Source organism: Antennarius striatus, chromosome 6 (assembly GCF_040054535.1).
Source record: "Antennarius striatus isolate MH-2024 chromosome 6, ASM4005453v1, whole genome shotgun sequence".
Classification (NCBI taxonomy): domain Eukaryota; kingdom Metazoa; phylum Chordata; class Actinopteri; order Lophiiformes; family Antennariidae; genus Antennarius; species Antennarius striatus.
Window position 1 is genome coordinate 16387769 of NC_090781.1, and position 25666 is coordinate 16413434.

General features: G+C 39.2%; 1 protein-coding gene across 3 annotated transcripts in view; it reads right to left on the reverse strand.

The window, feature by feature from the left end:
* Nucleotides 1–18396, reverse strand: part of stard13b (StAR related lipid transfer domain containing 13b) — a 60042-nt gene extending 41646 nt beyond the window's left edge. For 2 of the 3 annotated variants that reach the window (XM_068316470.1, XM_068316469.1), the window contains exons 1-5: nt 18218–18396; nt 15914–16925; nt 8843–8986; nt 7631–7774; nt 1892–1925 (exon numbers count right to left, since the gene is read on the reverse strand). In XM_068316470.1, the coding sequence (XP_068172571.1) occupies nt 1892–1925; nt 7631–7774; nt 8843–8986; nt 15914–16807 (1216 nt within the window). In that variant the 5' untranslated portion in view covers nt 16808–16925; nt 18218–18396. Of the gene's footprint in view, nt 1–1891; nt 1926–7630; nt 7775–8842; nt 8987–9094; nt 9348–15913; nt 16926–18217 lie in introns of those variants that run through there. The other variant, XM_068316471.1, reaches the window with a different exon arrangement.
* Nucleotides 18397–25666: the final 7270 nt, after the last annotated feature.

Sequence of the window (25666 nt, forward strand, 5' to 3'; positions counted from 1 at the left end):
TTAGGCCCGATCTTACCTCTAAGTCTAACACAAGATACACAAAGTAAGGAATGTTTCATTTAAAATTTTAACAGCGACTAATTGACAATAATTAAATGAAAAAAATATCCAAACAAAGATATAGTACACCAACCACCTGATAAGGTGCATGCAGAATTGTATATGTTTACAAGAAATTACTTAAAATCAAAAACTGCAAACATGTTTTCAGGTACAAGACCTAAATGTCACTTTTCTGAGAGGCACTTTTTTTTGGGAATGGTGACGACTGCATTGATAGTAAATGTATAGACCATAAAAGAGCAGTAAAAAAAACACTGCATAATTATAGCACAAAATACCAACGGGTTTCTCACTAGTGCTTTGCTATTTTGGATATGAACCAAAAGAATGTGCTTTTCTCTCCTGGACAATGTCTTTTTAATGAGGTGGAGAGTGTTATGGTCGATACCGAGAACATCTGGTCGCCCCATATCCCCGTCATAAAAGGGGTCTCGTCAGCCCAGTTGTAAAATACAAACAGGGAATATCACACCTAATGTGTGGATTCTCTGCCAGCTTTGTCTTTCATAAATTATTTCACTGCAAGTCACTTTATAATTAGAGTCAGATGAAAAACACAAGGCGATTTCATTTGCTTGATGGTTGAAGTTGAGAAATACTGTATCCAAGCATGGGGCTGAATGTACAGCTTGCTATGACAGTCATATGGGTAAAATGTAATGATGAATGTAAGTGAAGAGGACCTCAGTGCCTTGTTGACAAACTTCTTGATGTTATTCACGGAGGTCTCACACTCAGGTTTCCAAGGGTTACAGTCAGGAATGAGCAGCGCATATCTCATACACACCAACAGACCACATAAAAGTGACATGGAATTTTTCCAGACCATAATGTCCACTTGTGTGGTACCATCATGCAGAAGAGAGGTCATGTGAGAGTGCAACCTGAGCCTAAAATGGCATCTACCCAAATCTCACAACTGCCCCCCTGAAGAACCACACCACACCAGCTCAAATATTTCCCCTCAGCAAAACAGACACAATGATCTGGCACCAAGCCTAATTTAAACCGCTTTCCCGACAAGTGACCAATAAATAGACAGCTTTTAAAATGAGAGGCTATGCTTGGACACTTGGGCAGCCTGGGGACACCTGTGGCCATCAGTCTCATTAGCATTGTCTGGGCGCTTAACATAAGTTAGGACACACTGTTGGAGCAAGCCATAGGGAGAATATCCTGATGTACCAAACAGCAGCTGTTTCAGTTGCAGTACAGCTGGAACTGTAGATGCCCTTCATGAACTTCAAAACCACTTCACATATACACTTTTCTCAATAAACAACAATCTTTTGGACATGTAGTAGAACACAAAACAATAGCGTTTCAATTGTATGCTTCAGCAAAAAGGTTCCCCTTCTTTTGGCATAAAAGCATTTATTAAACCGAGGTTATGTGATATAGAGTGAGATGTAATGATTTATCAAAAACAAGTTTGTTTGATTTCTTATCTCTCTTTCTTGTTCACTTCCAGGGGACTAAAAATGATTTAATTTAATATAGTGTAAATAAGCAAACAATGTTTGGGTTTGAACAGTACTTTTACAGTACTGTTTAAATATTATTCACCGAACTCCATGATTATGTTATCATATTATAAGAATTAAGTTACTAGGGTTAGTGGATTTGCATATTTGTTTGTTTGTATTTATTGCTGGGTGCTATCCCAGTATGAACTCAGCAGAGAGGAGGATAAATATCCCAAACAGGTTTTCAGCCCATCAAAAACTCGAGACAAATAGAATTTAATAAATGAAAATAAAGTCAAGACTTTACAATCTGTTTGGTGAAATCAACACAAAGGACAGAGCAAGGAAAAAAATAATCTTACCTATAGTTGCTGCATTAGTCATTTTTTTGAACATCTGTAAAACAAAAGAAGCAACAAAATCAGTAATACTGATTCATCTCCATTTCACTTGGGAATACATGTCCAAATGTCTGTTACAACATACCATATTGTAATTTCAAAGCAAAATTCCGATGTCAATAAAGAGAAATGAGATCCAAATTATTAATTATGTGATGTCAGCGACATCAGGTCAGTTAATCAGATTACATGTATTTCTTATCAGTCTCTGCACTCTGCACAACACTTTTACATGAAATAAGATGGGTTGTGAGGACAAACAATGAGAAGGTGACCCATAGTGTGTTGAATAAAGAAATTGAGAGATGGAGGTCTATTCTTCAAGTAATAAAATTACTGTCAGATGACAAAGTGTGCTCTTGATGGGGTCTAGTCAGAATTGTGTCCTCTTTACCCTCCATTTCCCTCCTGTGCCCATTTGGTCTGATTTACGGTCTTGTTTGCTCTCCCTGTTTTCCTCTGTTTTCCCCTGAGTAGGAAACCTCCTAACTCTTTGTGGAGCTGTTTGTTTTGCATTGCGACGCTCTATCGGCCATCAGCCCTCATGGTGCTGATTCAAATTTTATATCCACATATCTGCAAAGGTTAAATGTTAAGTCGGTCTCAATAAGTTAGCCATGGATTACATGTTCAATGAGGGCCATAACCTCTCCAGTGTTGCTATGGCAGCAGAACCACTTGTGGTGTAAAGAAGGACTTGGCCAGATGACCGACCTAACAAAAAAGTTGGTTGGATTAAATAAAACAGGTGGTTTCCTTTGTTAAATCTGGGTTTTTATATGTTTTATGATCTTTGTCAATTTCTGAAAAACCCATAAAATTCTTGGCATGTCTCTTGTGTTGAACCACCAAAGGTGTTCAGGTGGCCCCACCATCTTACTCAGTGGAGAAATAATAGGAATGTAAGCAGGAAAAAGGGTCATAAAAGTGTAACTCAAACACTCATGCATGCATTTCACCTCTGTTAACACGTGAAAGATAAGAGTGGGGCCCCCTGAAAGCTATGAGGTGCAGTCACTGATGTATCCCTCATTATTGACTGTGAGATTTGGCACAGTCTGGCAGAATTCCTTCAAAAATCTAAACACGACAGAGAGTTCAAAGTCTGCCTTAAAAGTCAAGGAAGAGAGAAGCTCATTATGTCTGTGCACTAAAAATCATACACTCAATGTGTCTTTCAACAGAGAGAGAGCGAGAGGCCTGTCTTTTGGGCCTGATAAGTTATTCTCCAAGGACTGGCTTCAGAACCAGTTTCAAATCTAAACCTGTGAAAAATCAGCTCACCAAAAATCTGATATCGGACCCCAGGAGAGACATGCCGACTTGAAAAGGTTTCAGAGACTTGAAAACATCTCGCTCTATCTCTCTCACTCAGCAGACAGAGAAAACATTTCATCCCAGTTAATCTCAACCATCTCTGTTAAAGATATGATTGCCCTCGTTCAGTCAGATGATGGGCACACATCAGAGGTTGCAGGTCAGGAAAAGTGACACACGTCATACAAGAGCAGCACAGAGTTCTTTCAGGGTTGTTGTCAGAGGAAAAATGTCGATTTGCTTACACCAACAAGGATGTTTACATGGAGTGGCAGGTCTGTGTAGGTGAATGATGACTGCTGACCCAGGACAAATGACACCCTGTCTGAAAGTCAACAGGGCTGTTATAGGACTGACTAGTCCAAATTGCCATCTCTGTCAACATCAATTAAAAGTCCTCAACCCAAATTTATCTCCAATGACCAATAACAGACCACAGTATACAGTACAGCTGGTATTAAACAGATATGCCGAAAAGAAAGGTTTCGATCAATTCTGGGCACACATATATACACCACAAGTATTTTCCATTATCACTCACTCCCTTAAGAATTTAACAGTTAACTATATTTTTTTTGCTAAAATTATGATGTCAAAAAATAAGAAATAGGAAATTCACATTACATTTATAGGATCCAATATGATGTTTTTCTCAATCTGTCTCCACAACTGAGAAAAACTCAAAGAAACAGCAAATCCTCATAGTTAAAAGTTATGATCAATAAATGTCAGGTACTGCACTTGACAAATTGCTCATCAAAATGACTTTGGTTTAATTTCCTACCGTTTGACAAGTTGTTTAATCAACAATTCTTTCAAACACAAAAGAACATGTATAAAGACGGCTTAAATAAATCATAAAATACTTTTTTTTTTAATGTACTTGTTCAATTATCAAAATACTGGCTCCAAGTGGTATTACTGTTTGCACCAATGCAGAAGGAACAACTAAAATTAATTAATCCTAATTTTCTTCAGAGTAGCAGCCACAAACGGCACAGAATAACAGCATGAAATTAGTCATTGCTTCAGTCAACAGAGATGACAGAAAGTGTGCAAGGTTACCAGTTCTACAAAACCTGCAGCCGGCCTTCAGTTTCCAAAGAAATTCATGTTCTTCTGTGAAGGTGAGGCATCTGGAAAACCAATCTATATGTTGATGATGTCTTTATTATGTAACCCTTTACTTCATAAAATTACATAAATTTAATGGAAAATATAGGCCTTAAGTCAACATTTTTCTTTCACCTTTGTTTAATTTTGGTCTTTGCACTCTTTTTACATTATAAAACAATGGCTGAGGTTGGTATCTGTTGAGAAAGGGTGCATACCATCTCCTTGTAGCAATCATAAAAGAATTGATAAAGATTATTAAATTTCTCTCTCCTGCAAGACAAAATCTTTGTTAATACCCAACACATCCCAGCTGAGATTAGTTCCGCCTGCGTGATGTGTAGCGGGTTGATAGAGATATGAGGTGAATTCCAGCTTTTACAGATCATACAGTGAGCGGGAGTCAGAGGTTGGCAGGTATGTGCCAGAAACCTCTACCAGATACTTCAATAAAACAACCCTCAGCTGCTTCATACAGGAAGTAAATGCTCACACACGGGACCTGTTTATGCTTAGGCTTGGATACTATGGTTCAGTTTGTATTGCATTCTTGTTCCCTGCTGTCAGAAGCTTCTTACTGACACCGAAGCTCTTATGTAAGAGCGCCAGAGGAAAATGTCTCGGCGTGTTGTTGGGATTTCATCTCGTGTGTTTTGGGAAACATTCCCACATCACACTTTTCCTAGGGGACAGACTTAAAGAAATAGAATGACTTTATACTGAATATCTTTATTTCCATTTTGGTGGGGAGATGTTTACTAATGTTCTTAACTGACTTCAGGCTGTAGCCTCATAGAGACACTGAATATTCTGAGAAAGCTTATTATTAGTTATAATTATTAGTCAATATGACAGTATATGTGCCATCTTTCAATCGATATTTCTGAGAAATGTATAAAGTCTACCCTTCTAGATCGATTCCTAGATTATTATTATATTGAAAAGAAGTTGGCTGCATTCAAATATCCTAAATAACTGAAATATTGTATATTTTAACGACCTACCTATTACATATACTAATAATAACTAGTGTTTTTTCAAAGAACTTGGTGGGTTTCAAGCAAGTAACAGGAATGAACCAAGTAAGTACTGGACAGAATTCAGACAAAGGAATGGATTCAGAATTTTTTTTTTAATTATTTCATTTTCAAATTTTTTTTTATAATCAACGCAAAAACTTCCATAAAATTGACAGATATTTCAGCTACTGACTCAAAACACTGTGGTTGGTAAACAATACTTACCAACCACATTAATTTTCATCCAATTTACAGGTGAATAAGAATAAGAATAGGAATATTTGACATGTGATCTCCTCATAAACTCAAAGTTAGTTCACTTAAGTCAAAATGGTCATCTTTAACATATGCCAACATTCCCAGCTGTCCTCAAGCCATTTTTAACAGATGCTACTGACATTTTAAAGTGTTAGATATGGCTTGCCAAAAAAAAAGGTGGTAACATTCTGTGAATTGAATTACATTTATTGCCATGAGAGAAAATAATCTGCCATGTCCACTCTGTCTCACACCTAAATAGTATGTAATGTAACTAGATGATTTGGAAGGTGTAAGAGACGCTCTCACAAGCAGATTGTTTGCCATCTTTCTGTGGAGGAGTCATCAAAGCTCAAGCTGAAAGGCTTTGAGTTAAACCCACTCGGCATTCTGGAAACCTCCCAGTTGTCTGTTTCCTTTCGTGCTGCTGAATAGTGACATTTATAACAATAACAATAATAATAATAATAATAATAATAATAATAATAATAATAATAATAATGGATTAGATTTATATAGCGCTTTCTTGTCTGAACACTCAAAGTCGCTTACATTGGATCTATTATTCATTCACACCTCATTCATACTTGGTTGGGCCGGCAGAAGTGAGTCCTGCTTGTTTGAGAATGCCTAAATTGATTATTCCGAATGCAAACCTCAAATATTTACAGATATAGACCAAGGGGCAACTACTCAGGACAGAATGTCAGAATTTTGGCTGACTGGTGATGGAGTTATCTTTAAAAAAAAAATCCCCTCAAAAAAATGTGTGAATTTTTTCCTTTTTTCAAGACAATGATCAAGAATTGTGTGCGGAGGTATATAAACCAGAGATTCATATGTTTATTACTTCAGGATTGATTACATTAATACTCAAGGAGACTTTTAACTGATGTGAAACCAATATACATTTGCAGTGAAAATTAAAATCTATTGTCAATCTTTAGAATAGCCAAAGACCAATATAAGTACTGTACTGTTTACTGCCCCGAAGTATAATTTAGATGATTGTGCTTCACTTCAGTATGTTTATTGTCTACTACTTTATGCTTTAACCCCTCAGCATTTTGGAGGTAAACACATTAAACTGCATAAAAAAACTATTAATGATGAATGGGGGGAACATTCAATCAGTTTTTTCAGGAAGAAAATAGAATTTGAAAATAAATCTAACAAATGAATGCATTCATTTAAAAAGAGTTAGTTAAAAGATAATTCCAGATTCTTAGAAGTCCTCTTTTGGTAATATTCCTTTGTTTGTTTGAACAGCATCAATTGGCCCTAATGTTATTTTTGTGGAACTCCCCTTTTGAGTAATCCTTGGTTCATTAAATAACTTTATTTAAAACCTTAAAATCTGTTTTTTATGTTGCAACTTTCTTTAAACAAGCTGGGTTGTAACATAACATTTTAAATTTCGGCAAATACAGAACAATTTTCAAAAAGTTTAAACCACATTTTTTTTGTTTTATGAACTTGTTTGTCTAAATCAGGTGGGTGAACACCATCTTTTAAATGGTGTTCAGACTCCACCAACTCACCACTCCAGAGGTGTATGGCAGCATGACAGTGCTGTGGACCACACATTCAGCAGGAATCACTCAACATAAAAACTAAGATCCCATGATTGTGGAAATGGTAAATGTCGGATGAACCTCTATGACCAAAAAAGGCTGCAGATTTAAGTGATTTTCTTCAGGTTAAAAACTTAAATTTTAATTAAAAGTCATAAACACTTCTTGCAGTCAATAAACATGTTATGATAGACACGAAAAAATCCTAAAGCCAGATTTTAGATGAAAAAAATAGAGCATGAAGCACCAGCTGAGGAGCCCTGAAGGAGTAAAGCAGCTCACAGTGATGAAGATGAGAATATAATATTTTATTTAATTGCTAAGCTTGAGTGGAAACTTAAATAAACAATACGCTGCCATACAGTACAATGATTTTATGTGACTCTGAATATTTGCTGATTGGTCTTGGAGAAACTTACTGTCTTCTTGGTGGCTTTGGTTCCCGCTGAGGTGCTGCGTGAAGCAGAAGTCCTGTCCTGGCTTGGACATTCCTCTCCGTCCAGTTGTTGGCGAATGCAGTTGCGTGGGGGTTGGTTTGATGTGGACTTTGAAACTGCACCGAACTGCAACAACATCACAACAGCAATCAAGACTGTGGGTCTGCCTCGTCCCAACAGGCTTGAACAAGAAGGTCTCAACGGTGGCCAGGGGAAAAGAAAACAAGAGGCTGAGGTCAACTGCTGGGGAAGTGAAATCTCCACTCTCAATTCAGCTTGACAGAGATACACAAAGGACCCTGTATATGTGGATCTTCTTTTGAGAGGACAGAGATTGTGACCTTGTCAGATATCCCAGTAAAGATGTCTTGTCTTGCCCAGTCGCCTGTCATTAGTTAAAGCAAGTAATAGTGAATGCCTGGGATGGTTATGCAGATGCCTGGGAGGCATGTGAGCCTCTCTCAACCATTCCTAATGGACCAAATCATACAAACTCCTTTCAACACAATAGCTCCTCTGTGCAGAACATACATATGGACGCCGAAAGAGCACTTTTGTTCCCGAATGCTAACTCTAGTGGGATATTTCATGAAACATGCCACCATGAGAAGAGCCCTTTTTAGGAACAGGGTTGCTTGGTCCCAGTCGTAACCTCAAAAGCACAATGGCTGTCTGTTCCTGCCACAGCATTCTGACCCAGCTAAAGCACTGTACACTCCAGTATCACATCTGAGAGCTGCAGACCTACACCATTAAACAGAACAGTCAGGAGGACTTTATGAGATGGCCTGACAAAGCCCATAGTGTCGCCAACAGAGTGATATAATAAATCTCCATTCAGACATTGGGTTTATGGGTTAGCACCGCTTGATTTGAGAGACCTTCTTTGAATGTATACCTAATGTGGGAAACGTTTTCTAACTGACCATATCATAAAATTTTGGCAGACACCTGTTACTCATAGGTCTGAATAATCCAGCAGGGAGATTTTCTCCACAGAGCACGGTAAATTGATTTAGGGAAGTTTGCAAGCATGACCAAGTATGCAGCATATGCTTGACAGGAATGTGTACAGTACCAACCGTGACAGTTCCCATACCAATGAAGTCAATCTGCATGCTGCTCCAAAATGCAGGAGGCGTGCAGTAAATTTGTATCAAAGGATGAGAGAGAAACCAATTCAAACAGACTCACTTGTTTCTTGCGGGCAGTGCAGGGCGTGCTGGAGGGGGAGGAGCCTGCACTCAAAGCCTCCTCTATGTCTAGATTAAGTTGGTCCAGTTTCCTCATCAGCTGGGTCATAGACTCCGACCAGGGGGACTGCACCTGTGGGGCCTCCTGTGGATAATCAGGGAAACACTGAGTAATGCAGAGCTGCTCTTGCTATCATTGATAATCAAGCCAATATCAGGCTATCCCCCCACCTATATATTTGAATAAGCTCACTTGAAAACCTCACACTGTCATGCTTCCGGCTTCTACCCGGAAGTTCGGGCCTCTAGCCAAGTTAGCTCTGGTCTTCACATTTGTCCATGTCTCTCACTTATGGAGCCGTTTTGGCTTTGTCAAATATAGCGGTTTGTATTCCTTGGGTCGGACCTCACGTTATTATGTGGGGAACCCCGATGCTTTATTCACCAGGACTGAACTCACGAAGTTGGCGTCTACCCGGATGGCCAGACTGTAACGCCAAAGTGGCTTTTCTTTGCGTTCATCCCACACACAGAGCTGTTACAGCTTCATCAGACACAGCGGTTTGTTTTCTTGTGATGGGGAAGAAAAAAAAGAAAACAAATTAAGTCCAATATTGTAGTTTCATCGTGGAATTTCCACGGGTTCCCGCTAGTTGATATTATAATAGTTTTTTTTAAATTTTCAGGGGTGTGTCTACCAGACTTGCTTATTTGAATACAAGTATTCACCTGCATTGTTTAAAAAAATTAAACACGCTTTATCTAATTACAGATTGAAGTCACAAATGGATTAATTAAATAATTGTGACATATTACCTGGATTTTTCGATTCTTTTAACAAAATTTTGGTGTTTTAACGCAATTTTCAGGTACTTCTATCCATTTTTTCAGATTTTTTTTCTCTAAATTTCAGCATTTATGAGTCATGTAAAATTGCAAATTGCTATATTCACAGCAATAATTTTCAGTCATAAAATAGAGATTAATGTCAAGGTGACCTGCTAACACTTGATCTTTACCTTTATAAGCATCGAACTATGAGAATTTTGAACATGGCAGTAAAAGTAACTGAATTGAGGGGTAATTTCCAATCCCTTTTCCAGATTCATTTATAGATTTGACTTTCAGATAAGATGAGAACATCCTTCATTTTAACATGCTGCTCTAAATTCAAAAAGCGTTACAGTCAAACTGAAGCCGTCTTGTAAACTGCAGATACTCTATCAGTGGACTCTGCTGCCACACATGGAAATGTGATCTCAGCCAGGGCAAAAGAGCAAAGAAGGATGACTCTAGGCATGTGTGCCATACAAACCATAATGGAATTCCCTGCACTGGATTTCACTACTCCCCAGACACACCGTTAGTATAAATAGACCATCCTCCTACAGACAGGAGCTGTGTCTAAGGATCTGGAGGTCCAGAATCATAAATCAGCAGGATAAACCTCAGTCACCAAAGCATAAATTAACGTTGTTCTTCTGCAATCTGACCTAAGTGTCCGTCTGACAGAGAGGTGAGATATCATGCTCCCTGCCTGGTCCTGGAGAAGGTCACACACAACACATACTGCACTGACAACATCACGTTGGCTCCTCTTAAGAATCCCAGAATGAACTCTTAAATCCACATAGGAGTGGACCTTCTGCTGGATTTCTCATGACGAGTGTTTGACACAGTAAAATCATAATTTCTGTGACAACACTTCCCAGAATGTGATTGATGCAGGATTTCATATAGTATAGAAAGAATAAATACATAGTTCTGTCATTACAGTATTCCCTCCTGTCCTCTTTATCCTGAATTCACTCCCACTTAATCCACTCATTCCTGTCACCTGAGTTGCAGCAGACACCTGCTTCCCATCTCCAATCAGGCTCCACCCTAATCTGCTCCACCCTACATAAACTCTGCTCAGACATCAGTTAGCTGCCAGATTGTGGGTGACTCATCCTGCTCTACACAATTTTTGGGTTTCTTTCTGGGATTTTGAATGTTCTAATTATTTGTTGTAGGATTTTCCTTATTAAACTGTGAATGTGAACTTCTCGCCTGGGGTATTGCATTTAGGTCCGAGCCACATCCGTGACAAGTTCACAACAATGTATGCAAATATAAGATCACTTCAGTGGTTCTGAAGAAAATTCTGAAAGCAGGCTGGGGTCATAGCTTTTAGTTATGAATTCCTTCATTGTGGAATCACCAGTTCCGATTGGGTTTTTGAGGCTGACACCATCTCCATGTTCAGTGGTAGACTGGAAATTTTGTCTTTCAATGAAGCCTGTAAATAACCCATATAATTGCCATGGTGTTATAGGCCTAACCTGCTGGGGGAACCTCCCATGACACCTTCAGGTTCTCCCTCTCCAACTATCTATCTGTATATCCACATTCCATAAATACACATCAGTAACTGTTTTTCTTCCCATAGTTGTTTGCTCTCCTATTTTCCCTCCATCTTTCTCAGTCTACAGGTCCTTCTGTCCATGGAGCTGCAGAACTTGGACATGTGACTGTCGCTCCCTACTCCCTTCATTGGTCCAACCATTATCATCACTGCTACCATTAGCATCTGCAGCTTCAGTATTTCTTGTATATCAGCTCTAAAATCCCTAAATGCATCAGGAGCTTCATCGGCAGCTTCTTCTTCATAGTATGAACCACTGCATAGATTAGTAAAAGCATTGTGTTCTGTCTGTTACTGTTTTTTCTGCCTTGTCCTTCTGTCCCTCTCCCTCCTGCTCTATGTCATTGTTTCCGTCACTCTCTCCCTCTGTCTTTGCCTGTCTTAATTTTTTTTAAACTCGTGTCTATGTTACTGACTCACGCTATCTCTCTCTTTCTCCAACCAAATGGTCAAAGTAGATGGACGCCTACTGTGATCTTCTGCTCAAGGGTTCTGCAGGTCTTTCCTTGCTTTACCTGGACACTGTCTTGTCTTGCCTTTTTGTTATGCTCTGGTGCAATACAAATGAAATGGAATTTCACTGAATTTGATTCAGTATAAAATTGCAGTAACTAAACACTATGTATCAACAATTATAACCTCCTGCAAAGACATGCTTCATGATCTGTTTACACAGTTCATCTTTGTTTACAACTGCATTACAAGATGTTATACACTACTTGAATATTTATATGCTGCTTGTGAAAACTAAATAAATTTAAAGTGTTGTCTACAGATGTTTTTCCTAGCTGTCAGTAAACAGATAAAACCATGATCTTAACACAAGACTGAAGTTTGAATTAGAAGAAAAATTGATAATATTTCTGATCATGCTCTCTAAACTGTAATTAACCACTCATAAATATCCAATAAAGAAAATGGTTTGCATGTGCAAACATGACGCATAATACAACAATGATACGAAAACTCTAAGATTATATTAAATTGAATTAGAAAATCCCCAAAATCTGTCCAGAAAGTTGTAATAGGGGCCGTGGTCATTCCTATGACTTTTATCATTGCTTCATCATGCTGTTCAAATTTGGATTTTTACTTGTTGAAACCAAGTTACAGATAATAGAGTTATTAATTCAATTCCAGGCTTCAAAATCTCCTTATAAATGTCTGTAAAACACACTAGAGTGATATGACCATGTGTGTTTATAATCAGTGGTCATTCAATGTTGTTTGTGACCTGATTTCACCCAATCATTTCTATATCAAATCATGCATCTACTTACATAATTGAGATGCACAACTGTTTTACTGAAGTAGCAACAAAAATATTTGAAGGGAAATTCCCAGAAAATTTAACACAAGGTAGTTTTCCCATCCTTGATTCAGCTTGGTTTGAATAAGAATGTTTTGAGGGAGAAAAGACTAAGTGGGACCACAACAAATCTGACTATCCATAACTAAAGAGTATTGTCCCTCATGATCACATCATACCATGGCATATTTCAGTAATAGGCCTCCCATAGGAGTTCTACTACATTTAAAGCTATTGACTAAATCACATAATACTACATTCTCCCTAAATTTGTGAGGAATTAATGAACTACACTAGATGGTAGTGACCTTACTGACCACACAGCGTCGCTGACAGACCAGCACTGTAGGAGAGTCCCTTTTTCAGTCTCTAAAGAATTACCTAAATCTGGCCAATCCCCTGACCTCTGAGGAATCAGGGGTCACCTGCGGTCACCAATAGGGAAAAAATGAAGCTTCCAAGCAGGAAATTAAAATAAAAATATTTGACTTATGACTAATGTTTAAAATAAAAATCAAAAGTTTGAACATTAGTTTACAATTTGAAAATGAAAATTTTAAAAAAGTAAATTATAAAAAGTGGGTCACTCCTGAAAGCAGCCCACAAGCATAATGACTTGTTAATTAAAACACACATTAACTAGTCCTCACAGGGAGCTGGAGCCCATTCCAGCTGTCTTAGGGCGTGAGGCAGGGGAAACTCCGGGTGCGACGCCAGCTACAACCTGCTATGGCGGATAAAGCAGTTTGGAAGATGAATGAATGAATGAATGATTAAATAGTCCTGTAATGCGTGCTCTAACTCTCCCCTTCATGTAAGATTTATAATAAAAGCTGAAAGAAATTAGCTTTAATTCAACAAAATCCTCCTATGTCAAATGTTTTTATAGGTTTTGCTTCCATTTTCCTGGGTATATTCAGAGCGCACCAGTGTGGAGTTAAGGCCACACAAAACTGTACTAAGCTATTAATTAAAATTATAGATAGCAAACTTAACACTTCTGAAATTTCCATGAGCAAGAAATGGACTTGGTGGATGATTAGACCTTTTTTCCAAATTCAATTAATTTATTCATTAATATTTGTGGGTTAAAGTTTTGATATTCTGACGCAAATGAAGAAAACGGTAATTTGTATAACAAACTGACGATCTTGAGAGGTAGACTCCTAATTAAACCCCAGAATCAGGCAAAAAAAAAAAGGAAGAAACAGATGCCCCATTCTGACTCATGCCTGAGCCAAATCTGGAACACATTCACACTGTCTCTTTTCAGTGGCATCCCCAGAAGGTGCTCTTTAGGAATGTGGGCACTTCTACTTAGAATGAGACAAATTCCAGAGAGGGCCTGACGCTCAAGTGAGACACTACCCTTGATTCATCTCTTCGTGCTTTTCCCCTCGATCCGGCCGCGGTTATTGTGTGAAGTCCTCACACCATGGCAACTGAGCTGGTATGAGTCAATCCTTTAGATAAATGCATTAATGTTATCTTCTAGGGACAGCAAAATGTGAGCTGACTATAACTTTATCAGCGCAAATTGGCCACATTGTGAACCCCAACACAGCGGCTTTGACATGGAAATGAGGAGTTAAGTGTGTGAGCTCTGGGCTTGGTGCCTAGTCTACGCCACCCACAGAGAGTGCCAGAGATCACCATGGAGGTGTCCAAATGTAGCAGCCGGTCATGCGAAAGGGCAACGGCTACCTGGCTACTTGGAGGAATAAATTACATTCTCATTATTCTGTAATGCAAAAGCACAGAATGAACACAGTCTCATTTGTGTTTTGTAGAATGGGAAGGAGTTGTGTGTGTTTTTAGAGGGTTTTAGTCATAGCTTAGTAAAATGATGACTGGAGTCATGAGATGTGTACAAACTCTGTGCATACAGTGCCCTCACATGGTTAATGTTAAAAACAGCATGTAAGTCAGGAACTGCCTGACTTATGTTTTTATAAAATAATATACAATATAGACAGTAATAGAACAATAAGCTATCTAGTTTAATCATTTGGCTAGTTTCTATCTCTGTTACACGCTATGATTCCATTTATTTACATCATATTTTAGACAGTATGGAGTTATTCCAGTAATGACGATGACACATGTGTGTAATAGCACAACCATAAATCCTCTTTATGAATACACATATAAAGCACATAGTTCACATAATGGCTTGGTTTCACTGATCTTTTCCTGCAGAATTAAAACAAGCAGACGTTTTCCTTCCCCTGCATGGAATTTAAGACTTTGCTAGAAGAATTATATTTCCTTCTTCTGATTTTCCTGTGTCATTTGAACATGAACCATTATCTTAACATCCTACCACACCAGCAGCGAATTGAACTTCTACACAGCCTCGTACTGCATGCAGTTCACATGCGTGCCATGATCTGACTGCTAAAAAGGACACAGTTACATCATGTATTTACGAAAGCCTTTAAGATGACAATAAAAGGAAGCGATGAGGGGTTACAGGATATTTACGATCAGGGTCAGGGTTAAAGCTGCGTCAAACAAGACCCCAATGTGCCTTGACTTGTTTAAGATAAAGAGAGCCGCGCAGCCCTGGAAGCCTATAAGTTCAGTTGAACTGCTCTGTCAAAACAACACTGCCTGCTGAGGGAGTGGACAGAAGGCAGAAGCTGTTTGCATTCCTTCTAAATCTTTGTATCACTACTACAAATCCGAAGTCAGTTTACTCCTACACACTTTCACCAAATTTATCCCACGGTGTAATGATGTCAGCGGGTGAAAGCTGGTTAATGTGGACTCTCACATTCCGATCTATTCTGGAAATTACTTTTAACAGCCTTTACATGTCTCATTTGATCTAAATTCATGGGAATTTCAATGCTGAATAGTTAGTACATTTAACATGTTATTATAGCTTATCTAAATTTTTACAGTTTAAAATGTTTTCTTTTAATGAACAAAAATTTGTGTGGCTTTTTAATAGCACAAGTTGCATATTGATATTTGAAAATATGTGCATGATTAAGTATCTAATACTTCAATATGGTATAGTTTACTATATAGTACTGTTCCTGGAAGATAGATAGATAGATAGATAGATAGATAGATAGATAGATAGATAGATAGATAGATAGATAGATAGATAGATAGATAGATAGATAGATAGATAGATAGATAGATAGATAGATAGATAGATAGATAGATAGATAGATAGATACTTTAATAATCCCGGAGGAAATTGCATAAACTAACAAAATTAAATAAATATAAATAATCTGTGGTGAACACAATTCTCTTTAAATTATTAAATGATGCTGATATTTACTACAATGTGAGGGCACCACTGAATAACTGTGGCTGGTTTAAAATGAATGGCTGTGTACCTCCTTAGTGCTGCTCTCTCCCTCCACTTCATAAGCCCTGTCTCGGGTAACATGATCGATTTCTGCACTCAGAGCACCTCTCCTCTTCTGTTTGTCTTTGCTCCTTTGTCGCTGATGGATGAGGAGTTCTCTATTTTTAGCAGGCTCTTGGAAAACATTGTCATCGTCATCATCATCACCATCACCATCACCATCATCATGACTATCATCCTTCTCCCCTAAGGAAGATTCTCCATCATCAGAGCTCTCAGTGATGAAAGCATGGCCGTCCACTCCAGGTGGAGGAGTGTTCTGTGAGAAGGTGATGGAGCTCGGCTTGTGTTTGACAATGCGAGGAAGATCCAGGACTCTCTGGCCTGAATGGGGAGCACCTGTAGAGACAGGGAGGGAAGGACTGGAGTCCAGATTGAGGATGGAGTGCATAATCTCTGAAGACCTTAAATCATAGTGGTTTGATATTGGCTCTGTCTTGTTAATGTCTGCTGTGTGACCAGCATCATTCTGAACTCCTTTGACGAGAGGACCAGGGAGGACAGTGTCATCACAGCAGCAGTCACTTGATGAAGGTAATGTCGACACAAGAACTGCTTCATGAAGCTGAGTTGAGGCCAGTGGCCTTGGGTCCAGATCTGTTTCACTAGCAATGAAGAACACTTGTTCAGCCTTCTGTAAGGACACATCCTCCAAAGATTCAGCATGACCAGAATAAACAAAATTCTCCTTCAGCTTGTGGATGTTCTTGTTTGACTGTGACGGTGATGATCTTTGGGCTTCAGGGAGATGATTGCTCTCACTGTAGTCTGTTGAGCCATTAGCTAAGAGAGCAGAGGTTTCTGACGTCAATTCCTGAGTTGAACCTTTCCATTTCTGATATCCCCTCAGTGGAATCTCCATTATTCCTCAATTTTACAGTTTTTCATAGTTTAAAACATAAATCCACAGGTACTTGTGTCTGATGATTCTTATAGCCATTTTCATCCAAGATGTTCAGTCAAACAACCCAACGCATATCCTGGAAAAAAAAACACCATAAAAACCTGTTAGTGTCAGAAAACATATCCGAAACAGGGTTGAGGATTATCTCCAGAGACAGTAAAGGCACCATAGGTACCTGCATGCATAGATTTTACAACCACATCTGTTAAATCCAGCTTTGAAACGCCCCGACTATACATGACATCCAGGAGAAGATTGCTGTGAAATTCAACAATCTGGCTCAGGCTGGGCTGTTCAAGTCTGGATCTGTTTCACACACGATCGCAGTGACATCACTGCACAGAGGAATCCAACTGCTCTTCCCCAGTCAGTGATTTACTACATGCTACACTATTCACAGAAGACGATGTACCTGGTCAGCCATGGTTAACATCTCACCCACACCTTCATTAGGTCACTCTTTATAACACAAAGGAATACAGATAATTAAATTACTGTGCTGACACAGATGTTAATCACCTTGATTATAAAGGTGTTTTTTGATGGTATAAAAAAAACATTCTATACAAGAACTGCTGATAACTGGTTTTTCCTTTCACAGCAAAATACTGTATATGATGGCATAAATTGAAGGCCACATATTTATTCATTTATTCATATAGTTTGTTTGAAAAATAATGTGTTTCTTTTCCTTTAATGTACAATGCAGCACCACAATGTGTATTCATGTATGTTTTGCTGACACAGTTCTGTTGTCAAATACTTTACCACAGCCTTGAGACACTAGATATACACCCACACTCACGTACGAATATGGATACATGCTTTTAGGACATGAGTAGCTAATGCAACCTCAGGCAAGGACAAAATGATTCTGCCGCACGTGGGGGAAAAACTGGAAAATCCAAACCATAGTACGTATATATTCACAATTCAACACAGCAGTGTTAGTTTCTTAGGAATAATAGCAGAAGTACTCGAATGTAAATTATGTGAATTAACTGTGGTGTCATCTCTAAAGCCTTACACAGTGAACGCATAGATTAAGGGTTGTTGTTTTTTTCAAAACCCTTAATCTATGCAAAAACACTTTGTAAAGATGGTTTGCATTTTTCCTCTCATGGCAGTAACATTGGTCATTGGCTAGAGAAAAAAAAAAGTTTATTATTTGATATTTAAAAATCCATCAACTTCAAGAATTTTCCAAAGTAGGTGACAAACAAGACCTCTCACGACGAAGAAGAAAAGTGTCAGTAGAACTTTCTAAAATTAGGATTAGTGAGATGTCATCTGTTATTTGTTTATGCATCAGCAGCAGACGCCTCTCATCACTCAGACTGACAGGACAACAGAAAAGAACAGACTCACCTGCTGGGTAGAAGAAAGCTGCCTGTGTAGTCAAAACAGTTGCACTGACATCATGGCAAAAGACTGGCATCGAGGCTGGTTCTCTGCAGAGCCGCACTTATGTCCCCATGGCCCCAACCTGCTGAACACAGCTTGTCATCACCGCTATCAGCCCCTCCTCTGGTGCGTACCCGGGGGTGTTTAGTCCGCAGCGACTGAACCATTCAGAATATGCGTAAGAGCAGGGAGAATGTGTACTTGTTGGAAGATGGAAAGAGGAGGGGAGAGGAGACGGGGAGGTCGGGTGAAGGAGGGAGGGGGCGGGCAGCGGTTGGCACAGGAAAAGAACAAGGTGAAATGGGTTCGCAGCCCTCACTCACACACAAGCTGAGACGAGCGGCCACCCTCACCAGCACAGAGACGCGCAGGAGCAGCGTGAACCGCAGCTGTGACCTGGGTTTCAAAACACCGGCCTGAGGAATGCTTTCATGTCAAAGGGGGAAGCTGTGAAGCACCACGATTCATTGCGGTGTATTAGGAATCAAGACTAAAATGATGACGTGATTCAGTGAAAAACTGAAACCAAAACTCTTCTTTTATCCGCAAAAAAAAAAAAAAAAAAGTCTGACAGCGAACAAAATTTAAATTTAGTAATTAAGCCAGAAACTGAGTGAGAAGTAATAAATCATGAAGTGATTAATCACTGTCACTCATACGATTTTTCAGTGTTCAAAACTGAAAACATTTTTAGGAATTGGGAAATTGTACCACTTTTACAATTAGATTATTTATGCGTCTTTCTAAAATTATACATCCGTCGTTTTTGAGGTAATATTTCCATGCTTTTAATTTGGTACTTTATTTAAAATGTATGATTCTCATTCCCAACGAATGGTGAACAAAAAGAAAAAAAGATCACGGTGCAAAAATACAACACCATCCTGCAAAATCTTACCCGAGGCCTTCTTCAGACAGCAAAACTTCACACACAAGTCAAAAGCATATGTTGAAACAAGCGATCAGACCACATGTACAGGAGCTCTGGGTAAAAGTTAAAGTTGAGAATAGTAAATATGAAAGAGGTAGGTCTGAGCATTTGTTTGTTTTGATACTCCTCCTGGGCCCTGATACAACAGTAGTCTTTCATTCATTCATTCATACATTTATTCATTCATGTGTTGATTCACCTATGAAGTCTCTTGGCCGGGATTCAGGTGCTGAAGCCACAGCCACAAATCAATACGTGGACTCCGTTTGACCTCTGGCCAGAGGGGAGAAAGTGAGCGCCAACTGACTTCTTTCATTCATAAAACACTGTGAAATGCCCATGGCTGTCATTCTCACTCAGCGATGCTTCAAAGCTTCCGCTAGGTCTTCTTTTTTATGTTTTTTATGAGTCATCATCCTCTTCAGCTCTGTGTTGTGAAAATATGCATGGAGATCCTTATCAATGAGGCCCAGTCCAAATAATATGCTGTTATTTCGCAAACTAATATTTCAGAATCAAGATGTGGATGAAAGACACAAAGTAGAACATTCTTTGGAGAATACACAAAAAGTATAACACAGCAGCTATGTAACAGAACTAAAACCAATGTTTGAACAATGCGATAAGATTTTTGTGCAACCTTTTAATGTTTCCTGATGTTTTCCGAACAGTGGGTGACATTCCTGGTGTCCTTGTTCCATATCTGTGTTTGAATTTCCCCTGCTGTCAGAATGGTAACATGGGAAGGTCAAAGGGGGCAACGAACACGTTTGACGTTTGCTAAACAGTCCTATAAGCTGATGCAACTTGATCAGAAAATGTCAATTTCTGGGATACCCTTAAATCAGATTATATGACAAAACAAAATTAAGGCCAAAACATAATCCCCCGGAAATGATTTTCATGCCTGGGTTGTGTCAGGTTCAGGTTGTGTACACATTGCTACAGACCAAGGGTAGCACGTGAGTTCTGTACTCTATGAGAAAGGTGCAGGTGTGCAGATGCATGTTGTTCAGAGAACAGAGCACAGGATTTACAGAAAAAGTGAAATGCTACCCGTGTTGTCTTACACTAATACCATTTGGGAAACACTGAACGTGAACAGTTGCCAGCCCCTAATGAAAAGCTGAGTTTCCTCTGCCTGGTCTATCTGAGCTGAAGGTGAACAATTCAAGGCCAGAGGGGGTGAGAACGGCAGGACTCAAACACAGCTGGACAGTCCCACAGGCTGGGAAGCCCCATCTGCCCTCCTGGAAATGAAAAAGAAAAAACTGCCATGTTTGTAGCACTGAGAGGAAAACAGTGCCCCCCCCCCCACACACACACACACACATACACACAGACACACACAAGAGGCCGAGAACAGAATCAGCACCTGGATCAAGATGGAGAGATGAAAGGAGACCAAAGTCTTTATGTGTTTAGTCACTTTCCAATGGTCAAACATAGGCTCTGTCTCTGTTTGTCCTTCCAATTTTTTGCTTTTAGCTCTGATGCTGACATGCTACCCTACGTGTGTGATGTCAGGAACCTTGACCTGCTGTCTTAATCTCAGGCTCACATTAAAAATCTTGGTGGTCCTAGGACCTCAAAAGATCTTTTTTTAGGGTCTATGTAAGTCACACTGGTGGTTTTGTGAGGCTGTACTGTTAGTACAGGTGAACACAACAACGGTGTTCACAGTGACAACACCCAGTATGTTGATGTTTAACAGTTACAGTGTAATGTGCAAATATTATGGTGTCGCCCAAATATTTAAATTTAAATTTGATGAGGCTTATACTCACCAATCTTTTGAACCAGAGGAAAATAATACATTATATATTTAGGTGTTTCTCTAAGGTTAGATATCTATTCTGGAAATGTATGGAAATCACTGCACTTTAAATCAGATACCAAAGTATTAGAACATAAACACAAAAGTTCAGAAAACTTGTGCAACAAAAATGGTTGTTGAAATGTAGATGATCATGTGGTAATAAAACATAAAATCCTTTCTTCAGCACTAATGTCACATGTAATTCTTGTAACTGCAGCCACATATTTCGTGAAACAAGACAAGGTTTCCTGCTGCACATCACCACTATGACAACTATGTCAAGACAGGACCTGGGGAGATGTGGACTGGCTGCCAAATCAAACTGTTAAGAGATGGGAGGCATACCAGGGCCCGGATGCAAATCCTCAGCAGGCAGAGTTCAGTGACAACCCCTCCAGAAAAAAAGCAAATGTTAGTGTAAGAGGATATTACTGTTTGTTTTTGGCTGATGTAAAGAGAAAGAATTATTTCCAGTTTCCAGTCTGTTCTCTAATCACTTCAATCAGAAGCGAGTGAGTGATTGAAATAGATGGTTCACGGTCATTTTACTAAAGAACTACAACACCCGAGGATACAAAATACGCTTTCATTTAATGAGTGATGGATATATATATATGAAAACTGACTTAATAAATATATATGTTCACAATAAAGCATCTAGAAAATATATAGATTTTTTCTGCTCCATTTTCATTTTAGAGTTACAACAGTTTGACACAAGTAAAATACTGACAAACTTGCATAACACTTGGCACGTCAGCCCTCGTGTATGGCGTTAGAATACATACAGATTAAATTCACTGTAAAAATACAGTGATTTACATAGATGTCATGAATGAAAGGCTTACCTTTTATTTTATAACTAATTGCCCTGGGTTTGCTTGGTTTTGACAGAAGATAACATGGCTCAGCAATATTTACTTGAAGAAGATAGAATATCATAAATAAGACCACAAAGCTGAGCATTTCCTCCAAAGCTTCCTTCTCTCTACAGCTTACATTCCTATTTTTATCCTACACCTGTATAATATTATTTCAACATTAAAAAATATACAGTACATAGCACATTAAGTTTGGACGCTGTTCTGCTAGAGCCAACATTTCCTGTACTGATGGGCAGATTTTTCCTAGACTCTAATAATCTTTTCCCATGTCTGATGTCTATCTCTCTATATTATCTAAATCTGTCTATCACATCTAGCATTATCTGTCTGCTCTCAGAGTCCAATTTGGAAGAAAAAAAGAATAAATCCATCCATTTATTAGTATGAAAAAATCCTTCTTTAAGACTATGTCCCAAAGAAAAAAGCCTTTTGTTTATCTGTTCCATCAGGCTCAGATGTACTACAAAATTGAAAAGGATTTTTCCTACTACCTGCCCAACCCTTCCTCCAAGTTTGACAATAATCTGTCAAGTAGGTTTTCTGTAATTAGACAAATAATCACTATTAACTGAACCGATAACTTTATATGAAAGTTATCAGTTATCAGCTATATATGAAAAACTCATAAAATTTTAGTAAAGAATATGACAATTTATCAGGCATGGCAGCCTGAAAAGGAGGTGGTTAATATGTGGGAAAAATTAGATATTTGAAGTTTGCCAATAGTTTTTACAATTAAAAATAAATATCTTCACCTCTGGAGAAAATTTTTTGACAATGCGGTATTCTAAATAAGACAATTGTCTTTGAGACAAGACAATCAGTATCATCTCCTTAGCAGTTTATCCAGATACGGGCCATGGGTTTATGCTGAACCTACGGTCAATTTAGAGTAACACACACACACACACACACACACAGAACATGCAGAACAGATATGCGCCTGTGAGAATGTTTTACAGTCTTCAAGCAGAGGCAGAAAGTGGGCTGTTTCTTCCACTGCTGTCTCCTCTCTCTTCCTTTTATCAGAAATATCAACATGGCTGTCAATGGGGCACTCACCGAAGAGTTTGTGGTCTTCACATGGACTAGTGGGAATAAAGTCAGATATAGTAGAACCAGCTGTGTTGCTGAAACGTGGCAGAATGGTCACCGGTCTGCCTGCCAGCAGCGCATCTTGTTATTGCTGCACAGAACCAGCCAATCTATTGAGAAATGTTTGAATTACATCTGCAGTGTGAGAAGCTATTACATTTTATCTGTTCCAGCCACACTAGTAATATTCACAATCTGCCCATAATATGTTTTTATGCTGTTTTTTTCTTATGCAACATGGGGTCATACCCTGCTGTGGCAACCAGTACAAAACAACAGATAAACATGATTGGGAAACATTCCAGCAATACCACAGTCTGACTCAATATCTCCATGCAGATTTCTAACTCTCCTACAGATTCCCAGCATTCCGCAGATCCTGGGCAGATGTTCTGTGTTATCACTTCTGTCTGCAGGTTCACTTTGGCTCCATCCAAGAAGCAGATGATATCACATGGTTGATACGGACGCTAGAATATGTTGCATTTATGTTTCTGTTTTTTCAGACTGGGTCAAAGGCTGCATTCTACAAATTTTATTAAAAATGAAAAACTTTGAAAAATTGTCAAACATGGAAAATATCTGACTGTAATTGTGTCTAATTGTCACCATTGTGTTAATTATCTTCTTCTTGAGACCTGACAAAATATTTTTCTCAAATTCTGCAAAGACAGGCATTTTTTCCATCCATCCATCCATCCATCCATCCATCCATTTATCTTCAACTGCTTATCCGGGGCCAGGTCGCAGGGACAACAGTCCCACGAGGGTTGCTCCTCCTTCCCTCTCCCCAGACACCTCCTTCAACTCCTCTGGGGGGATCCCGAGGCATTCCCAGGTCAGCCAGAGACATAGCCCCTCCAGCATGTCCTAGGTCTTCCCTGAGGTCTCCTCCCGGTAGGATATGCCCGGAACATCTCCCTAGGGAGGCGTCCAGGAGGCATCCGTAACAGATGCCCGAGCCACCTCAGCTGGCTCCGCTCGAGGCGGAGGAGCAGCGGCTCCACTCCGAGCTCCTCCCTGGTGACTGAGCTCCTCACCCTATCTCTAAGGGTGCGCCCAGCCACTCTACGGAGGAAACTCATTTCAGCCGCTTGTATCCAGGATCTTGTTCTTTCGGTCATGACCCAAAGCTCATGACCATAGGTGAGAGTAGGAACGTAGATTGCCCAGAAAATCGAGATCTTCCTCTGGCAGGTTTTTTTTTTTTCAAGTGAAAATATTATAGTCAAAATAAAATAAAATACATAAAAAACAAATGAAATCAGAAAATTTTTACTCACTCAGCAGGGACACCATTCACATTTAACGATGGTTTTAGTTTAGAACATTGAGAACACATTCTGCTTAATAGAAATTACAGATAACCACTATAATGACATTTGTCGTTGTTATCAAGATTGTATTCCAAAAAATATTCCAAGATTTCCAGAATCTAGATTTACTTCTGTACTGAGCAGTGACTCGTGAGAAATGGTGTCTTCCTAAACTGTTGTGTTCTAAACGTTTGTTCAGCTAATTAGAATCTCACTTAGTCCTGTGACAACCGGATAATCAGAATGAATGTTGCCTCATTTTATTGAATCCTTATGAATGTATTATTCTGACACAATTCTTTACACTTCACTTGAAAAGCTGGAAAAAAGATGACAACCACAGATTAACCTCCTTCTCAGGAAATCTGCATTTGCAGGAATTCAGTTAACCTCTGAAGCAACATTCTCAAACAATGAGTGATGCTGCAAAGTGGGTTGGAGGTGTCAGCCTCACACTGACTGACATGAGGGTAAATTATACCACTGCACAATGACTTCAGAGGCTGGTACGTGATTACAGGAGGACAGAGGGATGCATGACATGTGAATCAGCTCAGCCGTTCGCGTGACCGAGAGAATGCCCCGGAGAGATGGGACAGAAAGCCGGCTCCATCGCACACAGAGAGCAGCTACAAATTAATTCACTCCAACAACAACCCCTGTCCTCACCTGCTGCAACATGTCTGCAAGCATTTGCAATCAACCAGTAAATTCCTTCCGCTGTGAGTTGCGAGGCCGAGGTGAAGGATGGGGGTTTTGTGGGCTCAGTGTTGTGATTGAAATGTTATGTAATTGTAAGGTATGCTTGAATCCCATGTCTGAAGCAAACATCACCCCACCACCCTCCCCCACTCTTCTTCCACCTCTCACACCTACCGGGGTCACAGAACTGCACATCCTCTTCCAGGAACATGAACATGCAAATATGTCATTGGTAGTCAAAGATGATGAGGCTATTAATTTGGTTTAAAACAGCTTTGAAGCAACAAAACATGGATCCTTCATGTGCAGTTTTTTAATGAACAAACACGCATACTTCCTTCAAAGCAGGGAAACCCATTAGTAACGGTGTGTTTTACTTTGATTGATTCACACACTCAGTGTCAACAGTAAGCAGTTTTATCTTGTCCACTGAAATTAAGTCAGATCAGAGCACCCATCCTCTTCTTCTGTCTCCTCCAGGTGCCGGGTTCCTGAAAACAGCTGCCCTGAAGCAGACAGTTCACTTCCACTTGTCTGTCAGCTGAGTCTTCCTTCCACTTGAGCGCAAATATCAAAAGACCATCTCATTGTGCCGGCAAGTTTGAACTACATCTACAAATCATGTGCATGAATGCTGACCAATCACACAAATAACCATCTTTGCTT